Source organism: Stigmatopora nigra, chromosome 15 (genome assembly GCF_051989575.1).
Source record: "Stigmatopora nigra isolate UIUO_SnigA chromosome 15, RoL_Snig_1.1, whole genome shotgun sequence".
NCBI lineage: Eukaryota > Metazoa > Chordata > Actinopteri > Syngnathiformes > Syngnathidae > Stigmatopora > Stigmatopora nigra.
Genome location: NC_135522.1, coordinates 4,548,448 through 4,568,219, shown reverse-complemented (window position 1 = coordinate 4,568,219; position 19,772 = coordinate 4,548,448). Strand labels below are relative to the sequence as shown.

The 19,772-nt window shown below is 42.6% G+C and overlaps 2 protein-coding genes across 3 annotated transcripts; one reads left to right on the top strand and one right to left on the bottom strand.

Moving 5' to 3' along the window:
- Positions 1-522: 522 nt before the first annotated feature.
- On the bottom strand, positions 523-11,249 carry LOC144208193 (myosin-2-like). The gene is made up of 40 exons (XM_077733912.1): positions 11,168-11,249; positions 10,411-10,765; positions 10,205-10,348; positions 9,984-10,140; positions 9,883-9,910; positions 9,606-9,714; positions 9,452-9,544; positions 9,315-9,378; positions 9,129-9,227; positions 8,948-9,051; positions 8,462-8,600; positions 7,754-7,872; positions 7,351-7,500; positions 7,050-7,220; positions 6,672-6,978; positions 6,515-6,591; positions 6,294-6,381; positions 6,104-6,221; positions 5,909-6,032; positions 5,691-5,827; positions 5,361-5,616; positions 5,028-5,270; positions 4,779-4,955; positions 4,551-4,696; positions 4,341-4,431; positions 3,889-4,278; positions 3,702-3,828; positions 3,467-3,585; positions 3,198-3,394; positions 2,934-3,117; positions 2,694-2,859; positions 2,450-2,574; positions 2,068-2,376; positions 1,793-1,996; positions 1,599-1,724; positions 1,356-1,526; positions 1,166-1,270; positions 958-1,053; positions 746-877; positions 523-667 (listed from the first exon to the last, which is right to left on the bottom strand). Exons 2-40 carry the CDS (start codon positions 10,612-10,614, stop codon positions 647-649), a joined length of 5,817 nt encoding a protein of 1,938 aa, XP_077590038.1. The 5' UTR covers positions 10,615-10,765; positions 11,168-11,249; the 3' UTR covers positions 523-646.
- Positions 11,250-13,120: 1,871 nt separating this feature from the next.
- On the top strand, positions 13,121-19,738 carry gas7a (growth arrest-specific 7a). 2 transcript variants are annotated; one of them, XM_077734844.1, is made up of 11 exons: positions 13,121-13,281; positions 14,468-14,530; positions 16,800-16,889; positions 16,983-17,098; positions 17,342-17,416; positions 17,506-17,584; positions 17,710-17,841; positions 17,911-18,034; positions 18,109-18,188; positions 18,318-18,416; positions 18,628-19,738. In XM_077734844.1, the coding sequence occupies exons 1-11, from the start codon at positions 13,264-13,266 to the stop codon at positions 18,739-18,741; spliced, it is 990 nt and encodes a 329-aa protein (XP_077590970.1). In that variant the 5' UTR covers positions 13,121-13,263; the 3' UTR covers positions 18,742-19,738. The 2 variants fall into 2 exon arrangements, with proteins under 2 accessions (XP_077590970.1, XP_077590969.1); XM_077734843.1 differs by having other exon boundaries at positions 13,135-13,281; positions 14,246-14,530.
- Positions 19,739-19,772: the final 34 nt, after the last annotated feature.

Below are 19,772 nucleotides of genomic sequence, written 5' to 3'. Positions count from 1 at the left end.
ACTGATTCATTCACCTGCATTTTGAGAAACTTGACTCTGATTGGTTAAAAGTACTAACACACCTGGAAACAAATTCAATGGCAGTGATGAAAAATAGTGACATACATTTATTTGTCCACTTCACTTTATTGTTTGAGGTTTGTACCAATTTTATGACCTTTAAATATGTCTTAATGTAATATATTTTGACTCTTTATATTGAAGGAGATTTTGTTGTTCTCTCCCTTTGATTAGAAGTATTTATATTATTATTTATCCCCACTTTTGCATAATAAGTATACATTTTACCTCAGTTTGTATGCAATAGTGAAAAAAAGAGGCAAATAGTTTTTAAATGTAAGCTAAACTTTTATTTCAGTCACAACCAATATGCATGTCCATTTAAAACTTCAAATTTTCAGATCTTTTGGTATATTTGGGACATATTTTCACATATATCTGACATCAGATGTGAATTTTTAATTTTGTGACTCTCGATTCATGTTTCATAATGAAGTTCTTTTGAATAAATGCCATGAATATTTAGCACAATTTTTGACTGAACCATATCACGTCAAAACATAACTATTATAATTATTTATGTATTGGCTGTCTAACATTGCAATTCACAGCACACATTTGTCTTGATGACGGTCCAAAGTGACAATTACTCCCCGCTGTCTTTACTCTGTATAAAAAAAAAATCAGTCATTGGAACTTCAGGTAGATTTAGAGTAGTAAATTACAAAAAAATGCTATTTTTCACCTTGGCCATGTCCCGATTCTTGACTTTCATCTTGTTCACCTGCGACTCGGCAATATCCGCTCGCTCTTCGGCCTCCTCCAGCTCGTGCTGGACCTTCTTCAGTTTGGTCATGTGGACGTTGGCTTGCTCCTCCTGTGTCAGGACGAAGGATCAAGTCTAAAAAACTGAACAAGACGGACTGAAAATGTTGCGAAAAGCCACTTCTTGCTCACCGCTTCCTCAGCCTGCCGCTTGTACACTTTGACCTTCAGCTGGAGTTTGTCCACCAGCTCCTGCAGCCTCATGCCGGTCTTCTTTTCCTCCTCCGACTATGTGGAGGAATAACACACTGAGTTTATTTGACGTGCGATTGGTTAAACTTCTTTACAAGTAGGATGTTTATGCTAAACCTTAACATATGTTGTATTTCTTCTCCCTTACCTGATAGGTAAGTTCCTTAATCTTGCGTTCCAGCTTTCTTGCCCCTTTCACAGCATCGGAACCATGTCTTTGCTCCCCCTCCAGTTCATTTTCCAGCTCCCGCACCTGAAAGTGTGCAGATTAGGAAGTCTTCTTCTCGTTGAAGGCTTTTCAGATGTTCTTAGATCTTATTTAAGAACCTCATCCTCACCCTGGCTTCCAGTTTTTGTAGCTGCTTCTTCCCGCCCCTCATAGCCAGGCTCTCAGCCTCATCCAGACGTTGTTGCAGATCCTTGACGGTGGTTTCCAGGTTCTTTTTCATCCTCTCCAGGTGTGCGCTGGTGTCTTGCTCCTTCTTCAGCTCTTCGGCCATCATGGCGGCCTGTCCATGCAGACGAGAGTATACATTGTTGCTGCTTTTGACTGGAATGTTCTACTTTGGAGGTCAACGTACGTCAGTGATGGCCTTCTTGGCTTTTTCCTCCGCATTCCGAGCACTTTGTAGGCTATCGTCCATCTCGCCTTGAATTTGAGACAGGTCCACCTCCAACTTTTTGCGGCTGTTCAACAGACTGGTGTTCTATAAAGAAACGTATAACGATTGGTTGGAATTTCGAACTTTTCACTGGTCCAAAGCGTCTTTCAAACCTGCGAGTGGAGTAACTGGACTCTTTCACCAGCATCCAACAACTCCTGTTCCGCTAATTTGCGGCTCCTCTCCGTCTGTTCCAGGGCGGTTCGGATTTCTTCCATTTCCGACTGTACCAAGTTGCTTCTACGCTCAGCCATGGTGACTTGTTCCTTCATGTCCTCGTTGCTCCTCAGGACATCATCCAGCTGGATTTGAACATCCTAACACAGGATTTTAAACTAAAGCATTGATAAAATTGCTATCTATGCATTTCTTGGCAGAAATGACTCACCTTCAGCTGGGTATGAATGTTCCTCAGCTGTTTCTGAGCCTCGCTTGCCAGCCTATTGGCATGGCTGAGCTGGATCTCCATTTCATTTAGGTCCCCCTCCATTTTCTTCTTAACTCGTAGTGCGTCATTTCTGCTCCTCACCTCGGCGTCCAGGTTGCATTGCATGGAGTCAACAATCCGTTGGCTATTTCTCTTCATCTGATCCAGCTCTTCGTCCTTTTCGGCTATCTTCTTGTCCACTTCACTCTTTACCTGGTTAAGTTCTAGCTGGACCCGGAGAATCTTGGACTCCTCGTGTTCCAGGGAGGCCTAAATAAGTCAAGCGTTACCACAGGGAGGAATTATGTGGACGATACGTGTCCCCCCCTGATGGTGAGGTCACCTCGGCTTCCTCCAGAGATGTTTGGGCCTCCAACTTTTCCTGCTCGGCTTGTTTCTTGCCTTTTTCAAGCTCGTGGATGTTTTTTCCCATTTCCCCAACTTGCTCGGTGATATCCATAATCTCCTCTGAGGAAAATAAACAAATCCTCTCACAATGAACAGAATAAACTTGTTTTTTTTTCGGTTAAAGCCACTGTTGACCCAACAGGGATTTACTAAAACTGAGAATCTACACATAGACCTACGCTGAAGGTTCTTGTTTTCCCGTTTGTAGGTCTCCAGTTGTTCCAAGCATTCTTCAAAAGCATTCTTCATCTTAAAGTTCTCAGTTCCCAAAGTACGCACTTCTTTGAGTGCCGACTCCAGTTCTGTTTGTCCCTCTTCATATTTCTGCTTCCATTCAGCTAAAACCTGCACACATATGTTGTACAGCCTCAAATTTCTGCAACTTTATCGCAATTCAAGCCTGGTCAGAGCAGAAAAACCTTATCAAAGTTCCTTTGCTTTTTGTCCAAAGTAGCAGCCGCGGCATTGGACCTCTCTATATCCATCATCAGGTCTTCCACTTCTCCTTGCAGCCGCTGCTTAGTCTTCTCCAGAGATGAACATTTGGAGTTGACGGCCTCTACGGCTTCTTCTGATTCTTGCAAACGCAACGCCAACTTTTTCCTGCCAGAGAACAAGCACACCATCATGGCCGTATAAGGCCCACGTAGTACAAGACACCCGATTGAGTTCATGGTTCTCACTTGGCTTCCTCCAATTCTTCATTACGCTGGATGGCGTCTGTCTCATATTTGTTTCTCCACTGGGCCACGTCGCAGTTGGCCTTAGATAGGCAACGATGAAGCTCTGCCTTGGCCTCCTGCTCTTCCTCGTATTGTTCTCTCAGAAGCTCGCAATCGTGTTGCGCGGACTGCAAACCGTGGGCTAGCGCATTCTTTGCCTATTTGCAAATGACCGTCAGACAGTTTTTTTTAGTTGGTTCTGTACTTTACATCAACTGGTCTGCACTCACCTTCATTTCCTCTTCATGAAGTCTTTTTAGCTCATCAATTTGTTGGATGTAGCTTTGCTTTCCTCGAGAGAGCTGACACAGAAGTGCTTGTTTCTCCTCAAGTTGACGAGACATTTCGACTAAAGTGGATGGCAAAAACAATGTTTTGCTCAATTACGATGTAAATGGATTTGGAAGATGACTTCAAAGATTCCCTTGCTGTCATCTAACCCTAAGAGGATTTGACCTTTCTCACCATTTTCAGTCTGCAGTCGAGTATTTTGAGTGGACGCATCATTCAGTAACTTCTGCTGCTCCTCCTCTTTGGCCTTAATCTCGACAAGGTGATCTTCGAGTGAGCGGCAGGTTTTCTCCAAGTGAATCTACTCGGAAGAAAAAGTCTCGTTTGGAACACTATCTTGATGTTTTTTGATGAAGCTCACCTTGGCTTTGGCCACACTCTCCAAGTTGCTCGACAGATCGTCCATCTCCAAACGCAGCTCGCTCTTTTCCTTGTCCAACTTCTGGCGGACTCGCTGGATGTTGTCTAGTTGTTCCCCCAGCTCGGCCAGGGTGTCTGCATGTTTCTTGCGCATGGCGGCGGATGTGGCCTCGTGTTGGAGCGACCGCTCTTCCAGCTCTCTGCGTAGCTTAAGAAACTCAGCCTCTTGCTTCTTGTTGGCTTCCACCTGGATGGCGGTGGACGCCCCGGACTCCTCCAGCCTCTCGGTGATGTCCTCCAACTCGCGAGATATATCGGATCTCTGTTTCTCCGCTTTGGCTCGGGCGGCACGTTCCGCCTCGATTTCCTCCTCCAGCTCTTCTGATCGGGCCTATAGATGACAAACGGGCTCAATGGAAAGTGTGGAAATCATGTGTATTTGATGGATCTGACCTGGATCTCTTTGATTTTTTTCTGTAGCTGTGATCCAAGAGCTTGTTCGTCTTCGACCTTTGTCTGCAGCTGGGAAGTTTCAAAATCCTTTCTTTAGATGGTGGTTCAGATGAATTCACCAACATGGAAAAAAGACGTACAAGAAGAAAATCAATCAACCAATTGAAGAGGTTTCCTGGTTTGATTATTAGTTGAATTCTATCAACATACTTTCTAAGTTTCTCATCCAGCTGCTGCTTTTCATTTTCTAGATCCATAACGGACTCCAGAGAAAGTTTAAGATCACCCTCCAATTTTCTTTTGGCTCTTTCCTGGTCCATTCGGATCTTCTTCTCTTGCTCCAGAGAACCTTCCAACTATACAAGATGAGTTTTGTTTTCAACAGAAATGGAAAACATCAATAATTCTTAACATTTTTGTGATTGCAAACGGACTAACCTCGTCAACCTGCTGCTCTAACTTAGTTTTGGCTTTGCTGAGAATGTTAACCTTTTCTTCTTCAGCCTGCAGGTCATCCAAAGTCTGCTGATGGGCTTCTTGAAGGGCTTTTTTCTCTTTAGACAATTTGCTCATGTTCTCATCCTGACTCATGATCTCGTCAGTCAAGTTTTTCACCTTTTAACAGAGACAAAGTGACCATGAGATGTTTTAGCATCCTGGGAAGCCTTTCTCAGTATGTCAACTAACCTTATTTTCCACTGCATGTTTCTCCTTCTCCACTTTGGCTAAGGTCAGCTCCAAGTCATCAATATCCCGCTTGAGTTCTGAACACTCGTCTTCGAGCTTTCGCTTCTTTGCCGTCAACTCGGCATTCAGTTCTTCCTCATCCTCCATTCTCTCCATCACTTCGTTTAGCTTGGCCTCCATTAGGATCTTGCTTTTGATGAGGCCCTCACAGCGTTCCTCGGCATCCAACAAGTTGTCCGACTCCTGACATGATGAAACACGCGGTCAACTTCCAGAAAATCCCAGACCCATAATTTAGCCATATCCCATGTAATGAATCATTAGAAAACTTACCGCCTGGATTTGAAGAAGCAGATCATTCCGTTCTTGAACAACAGAAACCATTTTCTCTTCAATTTCCCGCCGTCTGTTGTCCGACTTGGAGAAATCTTCTTTGAGCTTGGTAAAGTCCACCTTCAATTGGGCCATTTCCTTCTCGGCCTCGGCGCTCTTGAGCAGTGGTTTGAGCTTGAAGTAGAGCTTCATCCACGGCCAGTGTTTGACATTCATGAAGGAACGGAAGTTGTACTGTATGGTGTATATCCCCTCCCTTTCATCGACAAAAAATATTAGCACTCCATGTAAAACTGGAGAATATTTTTATACTTCCCATACTTGCATTACCTCCTGGCCATCATTTTCTGGCACTCAAGTCGGACCAGATAGCCTCGGCAAAGTGCCTGAGTGGACTGGACCACTTGAGCTAATCGTTCATCTCTCATCTCCTCCAGAGCACCCAACAAACCAGCTTTAAAGAACACCTTTCAAGTCACATTGCCATCATTAAAGTGGACTTAAAGTCTTTTCTAGTATTGTCAACAATACACTTAATGAAGCAAAACCTTTGTGTGTCCAAACTTGTACTGCGTGTGATCCACATCGATGGAGCCCAGAAGTTTCTCTGCTGCTTTCTTGTTATCCATGAATTGTCCTTCTGGAACAGCACTGGCGTTAAGAATCCGGTACCTGCAAAAGCAGCAACAGGTTTTGATCAACAACCAAGCTCATGTTTAATGCGCACCAAAACATAGGATTACCTTTGCTTGAAGTCTCCATAAATAATCCTGCTAGGAAATCCTTTCCTGCAGATGCGGATACCTTCCAGGACGCCATTGCAGCGCAGTTGGTGGAGGACTAGCTGGTTATCCATTGTTCCTGTGTAGAACGTTCATACAGAAGATCCAGTTAACAAAGGCAGTAGATCGGACAAAGACGAAGGTGGTCTACCTGGAGTTTTTGTCTCATTTGGAATGAGACATCTCACAAAGTGGGGATGAGTGGTTCTCAGGTTTGTCATAAGCTTCCCAAGATTCTCCTGGAAGGAAGAATGCTAAATTATTTTTGGAGTGTAAAAGATTGCAAGTTACCAATGGTTTCTTTGGAAAAGGATCTGGAGTTTTGGACTCGAAGCAGATGCTAATTCAATAGAGAAAAGCTAAAATACCTACCCTGAACAATGCTGATACTGTTTGGAATGATGCTCCCTTCTTCTTGGAGACCTTTTTGCTGCCCCCAGCTGGTGCATCTTAACATATCCAAAACAATTCAATCTCTTCATCTCAAGTTTCTACGTTTTTGACAAAATTAGATAAAATGTCAACTCACCATCTGTTCCAGAGAAGGTGACATAAAGCGTCGCTAAGATCTTAACCGACGACTTCTGGTAGAGCTGAACCACAGACTCATTCAGCGGATCCTTGTTCTTCTCCAGCCAGCCGCTAATGTTATAGTCCACCATACCGGCGTAGTGTAAAAGCGAGAAGTGAGCTTCTGGCTTTCCCTTGACCAATTTGGGTTTTAGGAAGCAATTGTTCTTTCCGAGGTGTTGGTCGTAAAGTTTGTTCTTGAAGGACACGTCGGTGGATTTGGGGAACATACACTCTTCCTCTAAGATTGAGAAAATTCCCATTGGCTTGGACACAAAAATACAGAGCTGTTAAAATCTGCTTTTGAGATTACTGCACCTAAAAATGACTAATCTACCTTCTCAATGAGCTCAATACAGGCCGCCAGGTCCATGCCAAAGTCGATAAATTCCCAGTCGATGCCTTCTTTCTTGTACTCTTCTTGTTCCAGTACAAACATGTGATGGTTGAAAAACTGCTGCAACTTCTCATTGGTAAAGTTGATGCAGAGTTGCTCCATGCTGTTGAACTTTGGATAAAGTTCAAGTGTCAAACAATTCCCAGTGGCAAGAACTTTGCTAAGGAACATGTACTTTTTTTCAATTTCTGAACTATATACTATGTATTTTTATATAATTTTTCTGGATAGGGTGACCTACATCAAAGATTTCAAATCCAGCAATGTCCAGAACACCGATAAAGTGTTGCCTAGGTTGCTTGGTGTCCAACTGCAGGTTGATGCGTTGCACCATCCACAAAAACATCTTTTCATAAACAGATTTGGCCAAAGCACCAATGGAATTGTACACCTGAACCAGAAAAGAAGAATATCGGTTCAACTGCAGCGTTAACTGGATTTGGGGAATTAAATGTCTTTTCATTCACAGTCGACATAAACCTCTTACATTTTTAAAAGAGGTGACACAATTCAGCGCCTTCAGCAGGCCAAACACACCATGCGTGAAATTAGGCTACATAGTCTCGCTTCCTTCATCCACTTGTTGGCGAAATGTAGCATGTAATTAACAACAAAGACGTGCGAGCTGGCGGGTGTAGTCGTACCTGTTGTACATTTTGGCCTTTGGTGACGTACTCGTTGCCCACTTTTACGCGGGGGTAACACAGGTTTTTCAGAAGGTCAGCTGAGTTGAGACCCATCAAATACGCAGCCTTGTCAGCCTCTGGAATTGTGAGACGAAAAAAAAATTGAAGAAATACAGACAAAAAGTTGTGGTTTCAGTCTTCGCTTATGTGGTAAGATTCAACAAAAATCATTTTGAAGAAAATGAGTGCAGAGTTTTTTTTTAATGGTCAAATTTAAATGCAGATTTGAGATGTTTATGGAATATTTCCTGTGTTTTCCCTTTTTATATCAATAATTGCAGAATATCTGTACTAATTTGAATGTCTAAAAATTATTTATTGATCAGAATGATTGGGAAAATCTGTCAATTTATTAACGGAGTAATTTTGGCAGCCCTGTTAGAAGACATTATGGCCCACCAGATGATATTAAAACTATGAAAAATGACATTTTTTTGGCCAGAAATATAATGGAAAGTAGCTTCCATTTCAAATCTGACCGTAGAAAATGAATTTCTGAAAAGGTGACCATAACAAATTATGACATAGACTAGAACAGCCTATGTAGTAGATTTCAGATATTTCTGCGATAATGTAAAACAGAAAAAAAAACCCTGATGATAGACTGTGTGTAGTAGATGGACTGGCCATTGTTATAGCATTTAGAGTGTGAGGAATGAGGCTGACCTTCAGTGCCATCTGGTTCTGCCTGTTCCTCTCGCTGTTTCTGCTTGAACTTCATGTTCCCGTAATGCATCACAGCTCCCGTTAGTTTGTACAGGGACATTTTTTCATCTGGCGTGAAACCCAGAATGTCGAAAGCCTCCTGGAGCATAAACCATCTCACCGTCAATCTTATATCGGAAGGCTGTCAAATTTTTGATCAAATGGATGGGATACCTAGCCCCATAATTGCCAGTTAAATGTGATACAATTAACAAAATATATTTCGATTTATATTTTTCATTTTCAACTGTTATATGCTTCCATTTTTAACAATCTGCAAAGAATATCCTAATTATTTTTCTTTTAATTTGGGGATTTTGTTTAAAAAAAAAGTAATATTTTCTTTCACTAGGAACACAAGATGTCGTGGTGGTCCAATTTTGGCCCTGGAGCCACCAGTTTGGCACCTATGCTCGACCCAAATCGTTTTTGAATGTGTTTACTTACGTCTGTCGCCATTAACTCTTCAGCATCATCAATACTTTTCACGCTGATTTCCCCATGGCTGACATAGGCAAAGTCGTAAGGGTTGGTGGTGATGAGGAGCAGATCTAAGGATGAAGAGGATGACATATATATTTTTTAAGACATGCCACTGAGAGGATATTGAGTCTCAAGCTCATTTTACCGATAAGTTCCGGCTTTTTATTGCAAGTCAGTTGATAGAAGATGTGATAGCTCCTCTCGGCAGCCAACTGGAAGGAAACTCTAGACTTTTCCAACAGGTCTTTCAAAAATAAATGAATAGTGACTTTTAGTGGAATTGATCTTGCTAAACTAGTAGGTCAAATAATAATATCATGGTAAAACATACATGTTTCAATATCTGCCGATGCCAGTTTGCCAGTGGCGCCAAAATGTATTCGGATGAATTTACCCTGAAAGGACCAGTTTGGTTTTAAGGTGGTAGAAGATTATATTTGCTTCTTCTTTAGGAACATATTGACTCACAAAGCGAGAAGAGTTGTCGTTCCTGACAGTTTTGGCATTGCCAAAAGCCTCCAGCAAGGGGTTGGCCTGGATAATTTGGTCCTCCAGCGTTCCCTGCCGATTAGCAAAGTGCTCAAGCGGCCATCTGGATTCCAATGAACCATCGAGGACCAACCTTCATTTTACTGATGGCCTCCTTTTTCTTGTCTCCAGACACGGCAATGGTGGCAAAGTACTGAATAACCCGCTTGGTGTTGACTGTCTTTCCTGCGCCGGATTCTCCACTGGAAACAATAGATTGGGAACCCATAAATTCAGGCTATTTGAATCTCAGAAACGACCTGAAATGGCCACAAATACTTAAAAGAACTCTTATTATCAGTTCTTGGGAATAAAAGCCATTCATTACTTGTCGAGCAGCGTATTTATTAAAAACATGGACCTCTACTTACGTGATGAGGATCGACTGGTTTTCACGATCTGTGGACGAAAAGAAAACAAATCGGGTGATCAAAAAATGAAGCAAAAAACTTTGCATTATACTCCCAATTACCCGTCAGCATGGATTGATAGGCGTTATCAGACAATGCGAAGATGTGAGGTGGAACCTCCATCCTTTTCTTTCCTCGGTAGGCCTGAACCACTTCTGGGTTGTAGACTGGCAGCCATTTGTAAGGGTTGACGGTCACGCAGAAAAGACCAGAGTACGTCTGCGTGGCAAGAGATTTCAATACCGCCATTTACCTTCATTTCGGGATTATTTCCGACACTTACGTATATCATCCAGGCGGCGTAGCGTTCCTTCAGATTGAAGAGCACGGCCGGTTCGTGGAGGTGCGTCATCATGACCATGTCCTCGATCTTGTCAAACTTGGGAGGATTCATCGGGAATACTTGGTCATCCCTCATGGTCAACGTCTATGGACAAAAGTCAAAGCATAAATGGGAAATACGAACTATGAAGGTAGATCAACACCCACCCTGTCATCTTCAGTCTTGGCAGTGACTTTTCCTTCCGACTTGGATTGGATGGTGGCTTTGACGTATAACTCTTTGTCATCGCTGACAAAACAAGCCGTTTTGCTGTCAAAGGGTCGAGTTTGCGCCTCCGTTCGTTCCTTCTCGGACTTTCGGAGGTATTGGGCGGCGGGCCCGAAGATTGCCATCTCGCCATCGCTGCTCATTGTTGCCAGTGACAGTCGCTACGCTTAAAGCTGGTAGAAGATGAAGCGTCGGAATCACGGGGTCTTTTATAGTTCACTTTTGTCCTTGATGGGGGGCGAGGGGGCGTTGTTTTCCGCATTGTGACAGCTGTAGCTATGGAACTTTCTTGTCCTGGATGAGGGTGGATCAGAGTTGTTTGTATTCAACAGACAATACATATAAAAAATGTATGTTTTAAGATCAATTTTAAGGATCAAACTAAGAAAAATATAGTTCCACTTTAACATGTTTTTAATTATTATTAATATGATATATATTTATCATGTCATATGTATAAAAAGTATCAAATCCAAACAGTAGAATTAACACAGTTTAGCTTGAAATTTAATATGGCAACATGCAAAATGTGAAGCAATTGACTTAAAAACATTATGAATTTAAACAAGAACAATTATTGTTTTGAAATGTAAACATTTTTCCGTCAAAGTACAACGGATAAAAAAACAACAACAAAGGACAAAGGTATCACATTGACCTAAAACTGATCGAGAACTCATGTTGCAATTGAGCCACCTGATGGTGTAGTGGTTAACTTCCGTGTCTTCATTGTGGGCAAGGTGGGCTCGATTCTCAGTAGTGGTGGTATGATTTTGACCGGCGACCAGTCTCGGGTGTAGCCTCCAAAGTCAGCCAGGATAGGCTCTCGCCACCCAGGAGATAAATGACTGAAAAAACTACCAATGACAAAATGACAGTAAAATCCCCACCTTGTAACATGGTCACATTTTCCTTCACAAAAGAATCCTCTGCGGATTACCAGGGGCAGTCACGCCGCTTTTGTCATGATTGTCTCCCTCCAATCAAATCAATCCAGTGAGATTTACAAAGCCTAAAGCAATACTTCCTCATATTATTCCACAGCGTGAAGGTGTCACTCCAGCTGTTTGTTCAGATCAGGCAAACAGCTGACCGTCAGAAGAGGACGGAAGACGCCTTTGCCCGGGATTAGCGACGGCAGCCGGCCCGGGGTAACAAAGGCCGAAAATCAAAGCGGCGGTAGGATTGGTCCAAAGTCTATTGTGACAGCAGACGGGCTGTCGGCTTGTTGTCAGCTGACTGGCCGGGATAAGTAAGCTCTCACCTTGATGCAAATTAGTCAAGAACAATTGGTCGCCACAATGCTTTCTGTTGAACACAAGAGCCTTCGATAAGATGACAATGTTGGACAATGTTTGCATAGGTTTTACTGTATTGTTACCAAACCAATGGGTGCATTGATTTGCTATACCGCGTCTACCTACAATATTTACCTCATTTTTTTCTTTTATGGTCTTGGACTGTATTGTATTTCTTTGGTTTTGTCTTGCCGTTTGATGCAATACGTTGTTTTGTGCGACATATTGTGTTTTTGCATCCTCGTGCTGCACTGTTATGAATTCTGCTGCTTGAGTTTTGCTGCCGGCAAGCATGTGACAGCAAGCAGATGGCAGTCTGGCTTCCGGCCCCTAAAGCGTCCAAACACCTCGGGCCATTCCGTCAGCGTTTCTTCCGAAAACTGTAATCGACCTTCTCCTGTTTTTCCTCTTCATCTCTTATCACCATTTTTTTGCAAATGGCCTCCATGTGGTCAGGCAAGCAAGGCCTAAACCCAATCGGAAGCAAAGATTTATCTTGATAACCTATATTTTGCCATTTGTTTTGTTAAATTATGGATGTTTAGGTTTTTTTGTTCAGGGTAGTTTTTTGTGATGCAAGCTGAGCAAAACGGCTGAGCCAAGGTCGTGCTTGCTGTCAGGTCTATTCACATTTGTGTGACATTGCACCTTGAGGTGTGTGCGTTGGAACTGTGCTTTGTCTTCATCTGTTTTCTACAGTGTTTCTTCTGGTTGACGGCAGATGTACTGATGTGATTCAAATGGAGCGGACAGCTCATGAATCAAAAGTGGTGTGAGAAGGCAAGGGATGCATGACTGATCACACTAGTCCTGTCGGGTCAAGGTTGAGATCTGTACGCTGGGAATACATGATCACGATTCAGGAGTGGTGACATTTTAACACTCTGTAGTAGTTCCTTTGCCTTATTTACAGAGTGTGTGTCTCTACACACAGTATGTCTGAATAATAGGGGTGTAAGGATATATTGATCTGGATTATTATGATATGAATGACCCTTTTAAGTATGTAAAAAATGATTGCTCACTGTATTCAAGTATTCAAATTGGTAGTAATTTCTTTTTCTACACATAAAATACTGGTTTCAATGTACTTTTTTCATCAGAAAAATAAAGTCAATGTATATCAAATTTATTTAAAGTGGGAGGGCTTTAAAGTCTAGCCCCTCCCACTCAAATTGGATTGGATGTGCAACGAATTAAGTCAAATCAGGTGAACTGCTTCATATACAAGACAATGCAATTTACATAATCAAAGTCAGTGATGGATTTTTTTGTTTAATTGTTGACCTCATAGGTAGACAAAACACAACAAGGTGAGGCTCCGCCCACCGGCAGCATGGCCGCACTGCCGGTGCCCGCCAACTTGTGCCAACGTGCCCATCGTGCCAGACCACGTGGACAAAATGAGTCAGACGACAGCCGCCAATGTTTGCATGTTTGGATTGTTGAGGATTTTCTACAAAAAGTCGTCTCGGTCCTTCTTCCAGCTCGGCCATGATGAGTGTCACCAAGGTGAGGAGCTTGTGTTTGTACTCTGTTGGGGTGTGCAGGTGCATGATGGGTAGGGGGCGTGAATGCCATGCAGGTTTTTTTTCTATTTCATATGTATTTTTCTTCTACCATTAAAAATACTGCTGTTTTGCCAAATGCTTTCCTGTAAAAGTCACATGGATGATGCTAAAAAATCCAGAATCTGCCCAACCTGCCAATCCAAAATCGTGTTAAAAAAACGACTTTTATTAGTAAGAATGAGACAATACAAAAAACATCAACATGATGTCTAGAGACCAAGAGCAGTTTTGAAAATAACAACACAACTGGAAAAGCTCATGACACAATTTTCAGGATTCTTAACTCTCAAAGCATCTAAACTAGAAAAAAATATTCTTAAATGTGTGCTACCTTGTGTGAAATTGTCTGCCAAATTCTCTGAGGGTTTCTGGAGGAGAACAATTTTTTTCCAAGTTATGTTTTGTGATTATTTTCCCCTCAGGATGCCCATTAAATTCTAGTGGCATGAAAGTCTTAAAAGTCCTAGATTTCATTCACATCCAACCAAATTGCACTGGGAGGGCTGTTAGCAATCTAAATTTCCCACAGACAGTTTCCTGAATACAGTTCTCAGTTCTCTTAAGGGGGAAACTCCAGTCACGACACATTCCAACAGCACTAGCAAACGGCCAGTCAGAACATAGCCGTTTCTCACGTTTTTCCTCGTCACCTTTCCCAGCCTAGTCTGCTTCTCATTGGTCGCCTGCTCCAGCACCCCACCCCCGCGTTGTTGTAATGAGTCTTTTAAAGACCATCATACATCAGAGCCCCTACCGCCTCTCTCTGGGGAAGGGGGTGTAAATAAGCGCTTCTCCTCCCTCCCACACCCCCCCGTTCGCTTTCTTTGCCAAACGCACATCGCGGTGAGGCAGCTCGGCGCCGTTCATCCTTCTTGTCTGCGTCCCCCTTTCTGCCACGCCCCCAGTCAAGACCGCTTTCCTCACCTACATCCTTTGAGTACCCCGAGGCGCCCATCGCCGCCACCAAGCTCACCCCAGTACCCCTTCCCTCGTCTACCCACGACTGGCGGCTCGAGCGAGGAGCGAAGAAGCAGGAGTAGGAATAGGAGGAGGCGCCAGGAGGAAGCATGGAGGGCAGCTTTGACACCGAGGAGAGTTTTGATGACCCGTCGTGTCTCGCCCCGCAGCCGCCCGGATCGGTGTCGCCCGCCAGGAGGCGAGTCCACGTAGTGAAGGAGACCAAGACCACGGTGAGTGGACTTCCTTGGCCATATTCCTCCATTCTGGGTATCTTTTTTATGTCCAAGACTTGGTCCATTTATGATGTAATCTTCAGTAGGTTTAGTGTCAAGTAAAGAACTGGTCACCAGTCTATAATAATGCCAATTAAATTAAACTTGTTACCTTATGACTGCAAAGCAAATAGGCTAACTGCTCCAAAACCGTGCAAGCCAGTAAAATGGTCAATAATGAGAAGAGGCGCACTGTCTTCTTCCTTGTGATCGTCTTTTTTTATATGTGGTGGCGTACGGAGCTATTTTCATTTTGTCCGTTAATGATGCGTGTAGGCAGGCGGGTTGGGTGGGGGCAACGCAGGTTTTGTGACCCGCGGCCATTGAGTGAGAAAAGGGATGCAGCAGGTCCAGTTTCCATGGCGACAAAAGCCCAAGATGACTCGCGGGCTGAAATAATATGGGAAAAAGATTCAAACGATGTCGATAATCCTTGCGAGTGAAAAATACTATTTTTTTTTCCATTTTTTTCCATATTTGGCTACACTGAGAGACTGGGTAGACAAAAAAAGACAATGGTAATTACCCAGAAGGTAGAATTAAAAGTGGAATGAGTATTTGTACTCTTGCAAACCTTTGGCGAGGAACAATCAGTTGCAGTAATTGCTTCGTTTCAGGTCAAATCTGAGTGTTGCTATTGCTATCAATGGCAGGCCAATGAATCAAAATTACAATGGTTAGCCACGTCTGACTGAAACTCGAGCCTGGCAAATTGACTATTTGCAGATTCTGATGAAGCTAGGATCTGAATCATATCAAATAATGAAGAGAATAACAAATGTAGGTCTGCTGTATAGGCAGAAATCATGGACGTCATTATTTAATGCTTCAGAAATGAAGAAAATGTGTCATTTTCATTAATAGAATAGAATTATCTATTATATAGGACTTTCCCATTCAGTTCCTAATTTCAAATTCCTAATTCCTGGAGTATGGAAGGGTGTTTGGCTGCCATTGACCAAAATTACTGTTGGCCTGACAGTAACTTTATCTTACATACTATGTATGTATACACTATAACTACTATAGTATACACTATGTATGTATACACTATAACTAAGGCAAGAGATCTCCATGGAAACCTTCCTCCAGTTGGATCCGCTTTAGTGTCAGTTCATAAATACGACTAGTAGACCAAACATTACACTAGTGGCCAAAATGAATGTTATTAGTAAGATAACTCGCCAAATGATATCACTAGATGGACAATGGATGCTAAAATGCCTTTCCTCACATGTAAAATTCACCTGTCAACATGATGCCAGGTGTTTTTGTACAAATTCACACATTGTTGTCATGGAGATACCACACAAAAAATGCATGGTTGACCCTTAGATAAAAGACGTCAGTTTGACCTTGTTTTCACCATCACAATGACTTGTTTTTGGTCCGTTGAGAAAGGGTCAATTGTTGCCTAGCAACAGCCAAGTCAAGCAAGCCAGCAGATCATATCACGAAAGGTCCCCGTATCTCCGGCGTCCGGTCCCTCGCTGGCGTCGGGTTACCGAGCGGTTCGTTGCGACGGTGTTATATACGTGCCTGCGTGGCAACTGTCGTCATGGCAACTGTCACCCGGATCTAGCGATGGGGAAAATTAACAAAGTGACGCTTACTAAATCGGCCAGTTTTTCCCCGACATGTCCCCGAAGCCAGTCGTGTACGTGAGCGTGCACGTGTGTATTATATAAGCGCTTGTGTTAGTCATCTACTCGTGGTCCACCAGGACATGATGGGATGGAGGATGGATGTTAGAGAGTCAAATAAGGATTATATTGCTACTCACAGTGTAGCATTGCTTTTTACTATGGCTGTATTTACCGTTATTGGCAGTTTATTTTCCTACAGACTTGTAACTCAAATATATCATCAATTTTGCCTGTTAAAATGAATTAAAATGATGGTATAGAATTCCAGATTGGGTATGATTTGGAGCAAAGGTCAGTTAGACCTAGAACCGGTCAACCATGTTAGGGAATGTCACATGACCTGCATCTCCTACCATGATTGTGTGTATGACCTCACAGATGCTGTTACATAATTTCAAGTGTGAGACTAATTAGAGCCGTATACTGACAGCCTCCCAACCCCAAAGGCTTCGGTATCGCCGTAGCAACTGCGATTTGTTCCACTCACTGCTTAACCTTTCCTCCTCCTATGCAACAATCGTTTTGCATTCCAATTGTTTTTGACACGTACCTTTTAACTGCTGTTTATGTGTTTATTGCAGATCAATGGAGTGACGTTCCCGCTTCCTGGAGAAGGACCTGAGCAACAGTTGCTCAAACCCAACGAATGGAGCTATTGCGATTACTTCTGGGTGAGTTTTATATTGTAAAACAATAATGCACACTAGCCAAATCTGGAGTGTGGACTTCCTGTGTGTGAATTTGATTCTGAGTCTGTTTAATAGACAGACAAGAAGGACCCACAGGGGGCCACATCGGTTGGAGGATTCGAGGTTCTACTGCAGAAGCAATTGAAGGGAAAACAGATGCAAAAGGAGATGGCGGAGTTCGTCCATGAAAGGTATTAATAGCAATTCCCATTTAGAGTGTTTTTTTTTAAAGGGTTAAGATAGATAAAGGATTTTACATGTCAAAATGCCAGAATAGTTTGTTATTGTTCTTGGCCACGTTCCCAGTTGCTTTGAGTACACCTGAGAACTGACCGTATTTACTCTTGAAATTGTCCATATGCATTACGAAATGGCAATTTCACTATAGAGGAGATATTTCTAAGCTGGAAAATACATTTTTTGGGGTGTTCCAGGATTAAAATTGAAGAGGAGTATGCCAAAAACCTGTCCAAGTTGTCCCTCAGCACTTTGGCGGCTCAAGAAGAAGGGTGAGAGGGCATTTTTTTCGTTTTGGAATGGCGGTGGGCCTAGCAAAGTGACTAACTTGACTCATTAAGTACATGTTTCTGGTGTTCAGGACTCTCGGCGAAGCTTGGACTCAGTTGAAGAAAAGTCTCCATGATGAAGCTGAAGTCCACCTCAAGTTCTCCAACAAGGTCATTTTTTAGATGGCAGAAGAATTGCTTTGCTGTTCAGATTTTGTAGCTTTGCTGGATTATTTGTTGCCCAGTTGTGTCATGTATGCTGATACTAGTTTATTATTATCATTTGTCGTTTTTAGCTCCACACCGAGGTGGAGAAACCTCTGCTGACGTTCCATGCAGACAACTTCAAGAAGGATCTGAAAAAGTATGACCATCACATCGCCGAGCTCAGGAAACAACTGGCCAGCCGATACGCCGGCGTCGAGAAGGTAAAGTTGCTGCCATATATCCTTCCTTAAAATTGGGCTCTCCATTGGTATAAATTCTTTGCATTACAGTCCCGTAAAGCTCTCGCCGAACGACAAAAAGATCTGGAAGTGAAGACACAGCAACTGGAAATCAAACTCAGCAACAAAACCGAAGAAGACATCAAGAAGGCTCGCAGGAAATCCACACAAGCAGGTTTCTACATGCCTTGACTTGGAAGCATTCAATCTATTTACTTGTTATGAACCGGTCAATTGTTTGTCCAACAGGAGACGACCTGATGCGCTGCATGGACGTTTATAACCAGGCGCAGTCCAAATGGTTTGAGGAGATGGTGACCTCCAGCATGGTAACTCCACTTTTCATTCATTTCAATGAGAAAAATAAACAAGAAACCAACTCAACTTGGATTCTGCAGTAAGAGTAACAGTAAAATATGAGAGAATCATTGTTGTTGTTGTTGTTGTTGTTCAATCAGGAACTGGAAAAACTGGAAGTGGATCGCATTGAATGGATTCAGCAACATCTTCGTCAGTACACCACGCTCAGGCATGAGACAGACATGTTTAATCAGGGGGTGAGTTCTAAGCAAGAACATAAAATGGCACCAAAAATAATCAAAAATTGATTTATTTGTAGCTTTCAATGCCACTCATTCAAACAATTCTTGCTATCTTGTTATTCATGCTTTACGAAACCTACTCTTTTTAAAAAGGGTTTTCTTTTCCAAGGCACTTATTGCCTCAAAAGTACAAAATGAGGAATCTAATCCATCTCAATGTTTGCAGACGGTGGAGCCAGTGGACCAGCTGCTACAGAAGGTGGACCCGGCTAAGGACCGAGAGCTTTGGGTTCAAGACAACAAGACGGGTAACGTCAGGCCTGTCGACTTGGACATCTGAGGGCGTGGACTATTGTACCCGGTACCAGAACCAGCATGTTCCTAGTACGTGTGAACCCTGCTCGCTTCTACATTTTCTGCTGTCGTAAAAACGTCACTCCGGTTTTCTTCATCGTTTTGCGGTCTGGTTTAAAAAAGCAAGAAAAAAAAGTCTTGATCTTGTTTATTTTTGGATATCCAGAGGAACTCGTGGTGGACTATTTTCCTATTTCAAAAGATGGCTGTTGGACATAGCGTTTCTGCCTCGTGTAAAGGGAAAAGTGGGATAGCGTTACACTAAAAAACCTACTTGTGCCTCCAGTGTTTGTTCGAATTGAACGGGGAGATCACAAGAACGGGTTTGACTTTTTATTCCAAGTGCACCAGTTCTAACGTTAGTGATAGAGCACAGTAGAGCCTAAATTTTGCGTAAAAAGTTGCGCTTGCCAAAAAAATGTAGGCCATAGCTACTACATTGCTAATTTGTAAGTGCAACATTGCAAGATGCCACATAAGGTTTTGTCGGTAAGATGCAATTGTGGCTTAGATATTTCCTGAAAGCAAGTATTATTTTTCTTTGCATTGCTCAAAAATTAAAACTGGTTATGTCGTTTCTTCGGTCGTCTGTCGTACGCCAACATTTCCACTGTCTTTTCTATGCTGTGTACACAGATGGCAGTCCTGCGGCACCCCTTAGCTGGTTGTGATCTGTAACTGCATGAGCAGTGTGTGTATCTGTGTGTGTTTGTCTGTGTATGTCTATACATGTTTTGGTTGGAGGCTTACATTTCTCTGCATTCATTTTTGTTTGGTCTTTTCTGAACACTTGTTGTGTTTTGTCCTTGCGTATATTTGGATGTTCAGAAAACGTCCTGCTCAAATTGATCGATCTGGTGTGCTGGCCAATTCATCTTTTAAGGGAATGATTTTTGGAAAAGCACGCTATGGAATGCATACTTTCCGTCTTATTGATAACAAATGATTATGTGAAGAATAAAGATCCACTGGGAAAAAATACATTTGAGTTTTTGGTTGTAGCAACTATTGAAAAGG